The 10,878-nt window shown below is 51.4% G+C and overlaps 1 protein-coding gene across 6 annotated transcripts in view; it reads right to left on the bottom strand.

Annotated features, from left to right (window-relative positions):
- Positions 1-3,782: 3,782 nt before the first annotated feature.
- ITGA3 (integrin subunit alpha 3) overlaps positions 3,783-10,878 on the bottom strand; it is a 30,167-nt gene continuing 23,071 nt past the window's right edge. For all 6 annotated transcript variants that reach the window (XM_059380100.1, XM_059380101.1, XM_059380105.1 and 3 more), the window contains exons 21-27: positions 10,673-10,855; positions 10,347-10,469; positions 9,458-9,571; positions 8,399-8,497; positions 5,131-5,256; positions 4,596-4,738; positions 3,783-3,873 (exon numbers count right to left, since the gene is read on the bottom strand). In XM_059380100.1, the coding sequence (XP_059236083.1) occupies positions 4,628-4,738; positions 5,131-5,256; positions 8,399-8,497; positions 9,458-9,571; positions 10,347-10,469; positions 10,673-10,855 (756 nt within the window). In that variant the 3' untranslated portion in view covers positions 3,783-3,873; positions 4,596-4,627. The remainder of the gene's footprint in view (positions 3,874-4,595; positions 4,739-5,130; positions 5,257-8,398; positions 8,498-9,457; positions 9,572-10,346; positions 10,470-10,672; positions 10,856-10,878) is intronic.

Here is a 10,878-nt window from a genome sequence, read left to right as displayed (position 1 = left end):
TTAAGTAAGGAGGAGCACCTGGGTGGCTCAGTCAGTTGAGTATCAGACTCTTGGTTTTGGGCTCAGGTCATGATCTCAAGATCATGAGACTGAACCCCGTGCCGGGCTTAGTAGGAGATCTGTTTGAGGAGTCTCTCCTTATCCCTCTGCCCCTCTCCCTGCTCTCTCTCAAATAAGTAAATAAATAAATAAAATTTACATTTTAAAATACATTTTTAAAAATGTAAGTAATGAGGAAAAGGCTGTGAACTCTGACACTAGGTATAGGAGAGAATATTACCCATGATCCTCTCCTTAGTGCTGGACTTCTATATTGTGGCCTCCGTGCTTGGAGCAAAATTCCTTCTGCAGAGATTGTCTCAGGGTGATAATGGGAGTGGATGGCTCGGTCAAGCTAAGTTAGATGATGCTGAGGTTAAGCTCCTCCCCATCCCATCATGCCCAAATTTCCTATTACATGTACAAGGCAGGTTGGTCGTGGGAGGGAGATTCTCAGGAACTCAGACTGATAGACATTTTATCTCAAGGCAGGCTTCTACAGCAGCTGAATCAGGAAAGCAGAACTGTGAGGACTCTCATCCAACATTCAACGGTCTCAGCTCAGAATTGAGCCATGTTCCTCCTGCTCACAACTGATTAGCCAGAATTAGTCACATGATCTCATCCAACCAGGAGGGGAATGAGGAAGTGCAACCCAGACCTGTGTCCAGAGGGGGAGGATCACCTTATGGGTCCTTTCAGTGACACAAAAGCCAAGACCCTCTTTGGGAAGAGTTTGGAGGTGCTACAGCTCCAAGGAGCTCCAGAAGCTTGACATTATCGAAGCTTGACATTATCTTTTATATAAAGTGGGCATTGCTGCTTCTCTACCTTTTTTTTTTTTTTTAAATAAAATCTTGCAAGATTTTTAAAAAAGTTTGTTTATTTGACAGAGAGCACAAGAGAACACAAGCAGGGGGAACAGCAGAGGGAGAAAGAGAAACAGACTCCCTGCTTAGCAAAGAGCCCGTCAAGGGGTTTGAACCCAGGACACTGGGATCATAACCTGAGCCAGAGGCAGACACTTAGCTGACTGAGCCACCAGGTGCCCCTGCCATTATGTTTCTTTTATAAAAGTATAGCACCAGTCCTGAAAATGACTACTTATACTGCAGGGTGTGTGTGTGTGTGTGAGAGAGAGAGAGGACTGTGTTCTCATCCAAGCATAAACAGTGTCACACACACACACACACACACACACGTTGGGGCTGAGCCTGTGGAACTGGTCAGAGGGATGTGTAGATCCCTAGATGCTACCTTTTTCTTAAGCAGTTAGTGTCCGCAAAGGACAGGACTGAGTGGGCCTGAGCTCTGCTCAGCCTGAGCTGGGCTTTGCCAACACCACGTGTAGTATTACTCCTGACGGAGTGAATAACCCAGGTTTTGGAAAAGGACCTGGGGGTTCTGATTTCTAGATCAGAGACCTCTGGGTAGGGGCTGGGGCTTTTCTGGGGGAATTGGACCTTCTGCTGTTAATTCACCCTGGAACGGGCAGGCCCAGCACGGAAAGTGAGGGGTGGGAGGTGTGGGCTCTGGTGGGGGCAGCAGAGGGCAGGGAAGCAAGTTGGGGGACACCAAAGCAGACATCGGGTGGGGCTCCTGGGAGGATAGCCTGGGTCTGTGGGCTCTCGGAGCAGCTAAAATTGAGGATCTGCCGCTAGGCTTCTCTGAGTAGTGATTTTCAGCCTTCAGTGAAGTCTTCCAAACGTCATAGCTTTGAGGACAACTGACAGAAGGACCTATGCCACAATTTAGGATAAAGAAGTCACGGGGAACGCAGAACTGCTCTGTTCTCCCCGGCCTGTGGGGAAGAGTGACCTTGAGAAGCAGAAGACTTGATCCAATGCTGTGGGCTCTGGGGTTTCGGGACTGAAGCACCCTTGGAGGAATGGCCGTAAGACTAGAACGCCAGGTACTTCTGCCCAGACACTGGCGGACACCATGACCTTCCAGTCTTTCTAGTCTTGAGTCACTGGTTCACCCTCTGATCTACTCATCATGGTGTCTAGGGGTGGGCTTGAGGCAGAAAAGCAGGCTCTTATCTGAATCCAGCCACTGGATGAGGGCCCTGGGCTCTCCACCCTGGCACCCAACCTCCATCCACCATTATCCAGGACCACCTGCTTCTACAGCCAAGTAGCTTTCTGCTTCTTCTGGACCTGGCACACCACCACCTCCACCTCCCTCCCCAGGGCCAGCACACTGTCCACCAAGAAGCCATTTTGGATTCTATCCAGTCTACTCAGGTGTTTTCCCAGACTTTATGTTCTGGATCTCAGCTAGATGTCCATGACCATCCTTTAGATCAGGATGTCCCTGAGAGCAGGGACTGGTGCGTCCCGCATCCATCTTCACCTCGCCAGCCTCTCAGATCCCGGCCCCTGCCTTTTTCCACCTACGGGTCAGCTGTTTGACATCACCGGACTGGACAGGGGGTTGGGACGGGGTGGGGGGGGGTGAAGGGAAGGCGATGCAGAGCGTACAAACTGGGAGCTGTTTATTGGTTGCCGTGAGAAGCCTATATACAAAGAAGGCACAGGAGGGGGAGAGAGCTCCCCAGCTACAGTACCATGGAAGTGGGTAGGGACTGGGAAAGGGGGACTGCCAAAAGGCAGGGGTCAGGAGAGGTTTCCTGGAACCAGCCTCAACTTCTAGAATGGGCCTCAGGACTTAGCCCATGGGGGGAGGAGGCAGAGCTAAGTTGGCTTTGAAAGCCAAGGACAGCCAAGAACCCCACTTCTAGGCCCCCTACCCATGGTCGTTGAGGGCAGAGCAAGGTCCAGCTGATGGGGCAGGGACAGGGCTCTCTCCCCGTCCTACATTCAAGTGTCGCTCCCTCCATGATCTTGGGGGGTAGGGAATGGGTGGGTGGGTGTCTCTCCAGGCCTTCAGAGGCCTGGATGCTAGTGGTCAGTGAGAAGTGGGGTCTCCTCTCTCCTTCCAACAGCTCCTTAGTGGGATGGGCCCCCTTTTTCACTGAGCATCCCTCCGTGCTCCCAGGGCTGTGCCGTGGCTTGTCTGTCTCTGTTCCTTCAGACAGCATTCTTCCCCAGAAGGCATCTCCTGCAAGGAGAGAGGCCTTGCAAAGATCTGTGAAGGAAAGCTGTCCTGGGGACCTTCCTTCTAGTCCACTCTGCTCTTGGATCTGAGCATGCCAGGGCCTGGAAATGCCACCATAGCCAACCCGAGGCGGGCCCCTGCTCTCTGGGGCAGGATCTCCAGGAGCAGTGGCTGGGGGAGCCCGGTGCGTGGTTCCCTGTCAGCAGCAGTAGTCTCAGTAGCAGTCAGTCCAGTGACTATGGCTCAAGATGGGTCCAGTGTGAATGGTGGTGGGCGTGGTCACCACAGAGGGGGCCTCTTCCTCCTGGCTCTGGCGGAGGCCCTTTGGCTTGGTTTTGGCACAGGCAGAGGCGGAGACACGTATGTCCGTGTACCATCCGTGATGTCCAACATAAGTCCACAGGCAGTGGGCACCCCCATGTGTCCAGGGCCCCGCAGCTCCAGCCCTCCTACGGGGAGCAGCCTGTGGCTAGACAGCACGTGCCTGTGCTAGAGGGGTGTGTGTGCCCAAACCTGCCGGCGCCGGCCAAAGGCAGTGGCCCCCGTGGACTGTCAGGGGCATAACTTATGATAAATAGAAGGTGCGCTGGGGGAGCAGGGGTGGGATTGGGGAGGACATCAGTAGTATCGGTCCCGAGTCTGCCAGCTGGTCACCCAGTGCTTCTTGGTAGGCACGGTGCTCCCTGGAGGTGGGTAGCGCTCCTCCTCCCGGATCCGCACTGCGTGGTACTTGGGCATGATCCGGTAATAGCGGGTCCGCTTAAAGAAGTCACACTGGGGGATGGGGGAGGGGTGGAGAAAAGGAAGGACATCAGCATCCAGCCCTTGAGGTTGCAGGAAGATGTGCTTAGCACCTCCCCCAAGCAGAAGCCCTCAAAGCCAGGACCCCTGACCCGAACACATGCCATCTCCCTGCACTGTGACAGGGAGGGCGAGCTTGCCCACCCTCGGCCCCAGAGGAAGGAGGAACTGAGGAAGGCAGAGAGGAGGGGGGAGGCAGCTGGAGACAGTGGTGGTCACTGACGCTGCTGACGCAGCAAGTGTGCCGGTCTGCCCTGATCACGCTGTGGGGGTGGGGGGCCAGCGTGTCACCCCAGAGGGGCTCGGAGGAGGAAAGGTAATAGGTCCAGGGGAAGGACTCTCCTAGTGCCCTCCTTCTCTGGAGGTGCAGAATCACTCTGGATATTTGCTGTGGGGCCTATAGATGGGGTCTAGCCTTGGCCTTGGTCCTTTTCTGGTTCCCAGAAAACAAAGGGGTCACAGGGAGCATTTTATGGCTCCCTCTTGGGGCCCCAAATCTTCAGCAGGAGGAGGCAGTGAGAAGAGCTCTTGAGCCCTCCCAGGGCATGGAGGGAGATGGTGGCCTGCTCCGTGGGGTGGTGCTGGGGCCAAGTGAGGTGCAGAGAGAGCCCATGAGGAAGAAGAGCAGATAGGACAGAATTAGAGGCCCTGGCCAGCTGCGGGGCTCAGGGAAGAGGGCCCAGAGGCCGTGTTACCCGGGTGGGCTGGGGGCAGGGGGCTGCCCCCCTCAGTAGTCGTCCGTCAGCCTCTCTGTCTCTGACGGCTGGCTCTTCATCTCCGCCTTCTGCCTCTTAGCTTCATACAGGGCGCGAGTGCGGGCTCGCTTGAAGAAGCCGCACTGCGGAGGGGAGGAGGTGGGGATGGGCCATCAGGGGGCGCTGGGGGGGTCCTGGCCAGCAGCACTCATGGGCTGGGGCTTAGGGCCGAGGAGCCTGGATCCCTGGATCCCATCCCCTGCTTGGTGGTGTGGCCAGAAGCCAGAGCTCCTGGCTTCCCCTTTCCAGCTTGCAGATCCCCCCCCATTAACCCGGCCGGAATGTCCTGGTGGGTGAGCTGAGGATGGAGGGTGGGGGGCAAGGTTGAGATGGGAAGCTGGGGAGAAGGTGGGGACAACATGGGAGAAGGGTGGGGGTGGGTGGAAATGAGGAATGGGATGAGGGGAGAGCTGGTGAGGGTCTGCTGGCAGGAGGTCCCAGAGTGGGAATCCCAGTGGTGGTCTGGGGTCCTAACCTTCCACAGCAGAAGAATGATCAACCCCAGGAGCAGCAGCCCAGCACCCACGGCCACAAGCACCAGCCACAGCTCGATCTCCGCTGGCAGCTCCTCCACCAGGTCAGAGTCAATGTCCACGGAGAACTGGCGGGGGTGACAAGGGGCTCAGCCCTGTGACCACCCCGTTAGACCCCATGCTCATTCATCCTGTCCCAGCAGGACCCAGCACCCTGCTGTTTGACCTACTACCAGCAGGGGGCACTCAGGGACCAGAAAAAGCCCCTGCCTGCCCACTGAGAGCAGCAGATACCTCCATCCTCTGGTTTTCCCTCCATGCAGACCCAGCCCCAGAGGACCAGCTTCAGATCTGGGTCGCAGCCTGGAGTCTGGGTTTGTAACCCACACATCCGGGCTTAAATATCCGCTCCATCCTTGAACTGTGTGGCCTTGGACAAATAAGTTCACCTCTCTGAATCTCCATTTCATGCTCTCTGATAAAGGAAATCATAATACCTGCCTCATGGTATGGCAAAGTGGTCAAGAGCATTCTGGAGCCAGACTACCTGGATTCAAGTGCCAGCTGTGCTACTCACTGGCTGTGTGACCTTGGGCAAATAATTGAACCTCTCTGTTGCTCATCTGTAAAATAGGGGTTATGAAAATGATACCTACTTCATAGGTTGCTGGTGAGGATTAAATGTGTTTATTATCAGTAAACTGCTCTGAACAATACCTGGTACATAACCAGTGGTCCATAAATATTTACAAAAAACAAAGAATGAAGAGCATGTAGTACCATTATTTTTCTTCCCCTACAGTGGAGATAGACACACACACACGCATACACACATATATATATTTATATTATTATAATATAAAATTATATTACATACAATATATGTAATCAAACACTATTATATATACAATTGTGTTATATTATATTATAATATACAATATATTATTTTATAACATATTATGCAATACTGTATATAATAATAAAACATAACACATGTAGCATAAGTGTTATAGAATATATTATAACATAAAATTATATTACATATAATATATTTTATATATATTGGGAGAAAATTTTTTCTGACTATACATTATTATTTCTTTAAAATTATTTTTATTATTATTTCTTAAAAGAGTTTATTTATTTGAGAGAGAATGAGTGAGAGAGAGCATGAGAGAGGAGAAGGTCAGAGGGAGAAGCAGACTCCCCAAGGAGCTGGGAGCCCAATGCGGGACTCAATCCTGGAAGTCCAGGATCTTGACCTGAGCCGAAGGCAGTCGCTCAACCAACTGAGCCGCCCAGGCGCCCTTGATTATTATTTTTGTTTAAATACAGATGATATCAAGGAAACTAAAGGTTCCCAGTAATTTTACTTCCCAGAAATAACTCTTCAACATTTTGGTGAATCTCTTTCCATCATTTCTAATGCACAGGTTAAACACACGTCCTTTATTCCACATAAGCAGGGTCTCTGTGCAGCACCTACCCTCCTGTGACCCGACCTGCCTCCTCTTTCAGCTATAACCATCATCTCCTGATGTCAATTAAGAAAGATTGACCTAATCTCTGATGACTGGATAGCCATTCAAAATGTGCCACAATTTATTGAGCCGATCTCCTACCAAAAGACATGTAGAGTGTTTCCAATTTCATGCCATTATAAACCACGCTTTCAAATATTCTCGTACATTTATATTCGCATATTTGTCCTATTAGCTCCTTAAGATATATTATTGTGGGCTGGATCAAAGGAAGTGTGCGTTTTAAACTCTAATAGATATTGACAAACTCATTTCCAAAAACAATCTATCCATTTATACTCTAACTATTCAATAGCATTTCCTTCTACCTCATCGGCACCAGACAGCCTTAGCGTTTTTTAATCTTTTTCAATCTGATGGGAAAAAAAAAATTTTGTTGCTGTTATTTTTATGACCTCACTACTGAAGTGACCATTCCTAGTTCACCCTGTGGACTCTGCCTGTTTATGTTATGCTGCCCTTTACCTTGACACACTAAAAATATACATCAATCCTTTGTCATATATGCTGGAAACTCTTTTAAAAGCAACCTATCGTTTGTCTTTCTAGTTTCTCTTTATCTCTTTCACTATATACAGATTTAAAATCTGTATTTTTTTTTAAGATTTTATTTATTTATTTGACAGAGAGAGATCACAAGTAGGCAGAGAGGCAGGCAGAGAGAGAAGAAGGGAAGCAGGCCCCCTGCTGAGCAGAGAGCCCGATGCGGGACTCCATCCCAGGACCCCAAGATCATGACCTGAGCTGAAGGCAGTGGCTTAACCCACTGAGCCACCCAGGCGCCCCTAAAATCTGTATTTTAATTTAATATAGCATTTGTGTTATATTATATTATATATAATATACAATATATTATTTTATATATGTATATATAAACATATTTTAATTTAATATAACATTTGATTGGCCAAATGTTTCCCTTGCAACTTCTGGGTTTAGTAAAATAACTCCTTCTCCCCGTAATTAAAGATTATTATTAAATTATTTTCTGAGGTTTTTTCCTGGTATATTAAGTTTTATTTCCTCTACGTAAATATTTAATCTAACTTCAGTGTAGTTTTTGGTTATCATGTGAGGGAAGGGGTCTGTCTTTACTTTCCAAATGTGTTAACACCACTTCATAATCCAACTTTCTCCATTGGTTAAAAATGCCATCTGGATAGTAACGTAAACATCTCTTCATAACATAACGTAGTATCTCTTCATAATGTAACTTAACGTAATGTAACGTAATGTAAATATCATTGGTCTTTCCAGCTTTCCTCTGCTACCTCAATTTATTTTAGGAGATATACCACAATACATTTAAGCAACCCTCCCTTCATCTCCTATATTATGTCCTCCATATCTCCACTAGCTTTTACGCGAAAAAATGGACAATTTTGTTCTTTTTTCCCCCCTCTCTGATGTAACTCAGAATCAAGTTTAAGAACTTTGTTTTCAAGTCTCCACCGAGACGCAACACCCTCACAGACAAGTTGTGCAGATCGAGTAAGCCCTAGCAGAGTCACCGGGGGACTCATAACCATATCCCACCTGGGGTCCCACCTCCCTAGACTCAGATTTCACGGCTTAGGGGTATAGTCCAGACACCGGGAGCCCTCCAGAGGAGTCTCACGGACTGCCAAGATGGAGAACCTCGTAGCTAACGTTTGTGCGGGTGCTCTGAAAACCTGCCCCCGCCCCCATGCCCGGGCCAGGCACTCTGGCTCCTTACACGCTCACTCACCCACACAGTCTTGTTCTCCATGTTGATGGTGGGGATGCTGGTTCGGAGGAACAGGGTAGCCCAGCCCGATACACTGACTCTGTCAAAGTCTCTGTAATCCTGCATTGGAGGGATGGAGGGATGAGGGGGAAGGGGTGGGTCCAAAGAAGCATCTGAAGCCCTTCAGAGCCTCCCTCTTGACCCTGAGCATCCTCCCCAGGGCACCGTCCCACCACTGGGCATCTTTAAGCAGCATCCCAAGGGCTTCGAGAGCCGGGCATCTGCATACACAAATCCACATCATTCCTGCATCGGGTCCGACACCGGATATAGGGGACGGCAGGGACAAGGAAGGTCATGGTCTAGGGTCAGGTCCCTGGGCTAAATCTGGCCCAGCACATGCTTTTGTAAATAAAATGTTTTTGGCGCACAGCCACGCCCGTTCCTTTCTACATTGTTTACGGTGGCTGGTGCTCCGTGGCGGGGCTGAGGACTTGCAGCGGAAACTGCTCGCCCCACAAAAGCTGAAAAGATGGATAATCTCTTCGTTTGCAGAAAAAATCTGGTCTAGGGGGCTGGCATGGGAGTAAGGGCGACCCAGAGCAGAGCGTAATTGGCGGCACGCGCAGCTTTAGAGGAAGTTCTGGAGAGGTCGTTTGCAGCTGGAAACCTCAGCAAAGACCTCACTGGTGGTGAAGCAACCGGGGAGAGCTTGAAGGCTGAAGAGAAGCTCACGTACAGAGATAACAGAAGGAAAGCTGGCCTTCCAGGGGGAGGGAGCGGCACCGCAGCAATGTGGGGGTGGGAAAGGAACAGACACAGGAGGGAACGGACTTGTTCTGGCTGGAGATGAACATGACACCACATCCACACACAGATGCACAAACTAACACTGACAGGCTTACAGGGGCAGGTGTACAGTGCCTCCTGGGTGAAGTCCGACGTTGTCACTGACACACGCACACACAGGGGCACACAGACGTGCAGGAGGCCTGGCTGTGACCCTGGCCTCACGCTCTCCCTGTTACTCTCCCCACCCTGGAGGGGGCGCAGTAGAGACTTCCAGACCCAGGCACTGACCTCAATGAAGGTGCTGTTCCACACTCGGGCCTGCACCGTCACGTTGGTGATGGCAGGGCTGTCAGGAATGGGGCACTCCAGCCACACGCAGCGGGCCTGGTCACCGCCGCACTTCTGAGGTGCACAGAGGAAACGGGACATGAGAGAGTCTGGGGCTCCACATTCTTCCTGCTGCACGCCTTCCCTTTGGCTCTTCCTCTGGCTTAATCCCACCCATGGTTGACCTCAAGAGGCCCCACCTCACCCCTCCGCTCACGCATACCACCCCACCCCTACACTTCCACACTGAAGCACATAGAGATGCCAAGGATGTAGATGACATTAAATCTGGTCCCTTTGCCTATAAATGGGACCCAGCACCTGATACTTCCTTCCCACCCCAGTCCCACACTGAGCCTTTGTTCATGCCAGCTTCTCCCATCTGGGACACTAGCTCCTACCTCTTCCACCCAGCTAGGCCTCCACTTGCCTCCCGGGCCTGTTCCTCTCTCCCTTCCAACAGAGGGCGCCCTGCACCACCCACATCTCCCCACCTCCCCTCCATCCTGCCTCTCCCATTCCCCAGCTCTAATGTCCAAGACTTTGGGCCACTATAGCACTCCCAAAAATATGGGGCTCTTGGGAATTAAGCCAGCGTCTCTTCCTTTGACCCCCTGGATTGGCTGTTCCTCAAGGACAAGAGCAGTAGGATTCCCACTGAGGGAGGAAATGAGTCTTCCTCCCTCTGATTAGGGGCTCCTGACGGCACAAGGGTCACATCACCCCATCAGACCAGGGTCTCCTGGTGACTAGTGTGCCCAGTTTCTCTCCCTTGCTGTGGTGCCCCCTGGTGCCCACATGCCCTGTGATGATGCAGATGATCCCTCCCAACCTTGCCCTGGCCACTCACCAGCTTGGTCTCAGACTTGGCTTTCTTGGCAGCAGCCAGAGTGACTGGAGGGGGGGCCGGGCCTCCCCCTGGGTCCAGCTGTCTCCGCCTGCGCTGTGGGGATGGTGGCCTGTCACCAGGGACCTGAGGAGGGAGGAAGATGTTAGCTGGGAGGAAGGAGTGGAAGTAGAATCAGGGGAAAGGCAGAAAGGGCAGGGCAAAGAGAGAGGTTCCTAAAGGTATATGAGGAGAAGGAGGGCAAGACACTGGGCTTCCTGCCCTGCAGCATGCAAATGAGATATGATGCAAATGAGATGTAAACGCAAGACCCCCAGTGGTGTCCTTACAGAGAGAGTGAGATTCAGAGGGTTGACGAGGTCTCCAGGAGGCCGGCAGGGCCAGGACCCATTGCCGTGGATGGTGATCTCTGTGGGGTACAGCAGCCACTTGCCATTGATGACTTCATAGGGCCACTCAAACCCTAGGACCAGGCTCCCCAGGGCTGTCAGCCCTTCCCCCATTGGGCTCACCTGTGGGCACAAGGGGTGTCATG

Source organism: Mustela nigripes, chromosome 16 (assembly GCF_022355385.1).
Source record: "Mustela nigripes isolate SB6536 chromosome 16, MUSNIG.SB6536, whole genome shotgun sequence".
NCBI classification, from domain to species: Eukaryota; Metazoa; Chordata; class Mammalia; order Carnivora; family Mustelidae; genus Mustela; species Mustela nigripes.
The sequence above is the reverse complement of the archived record's forward strand: the minus strand, read 5'-3'. Positions and strand labels throughout refer to the sequence as shown.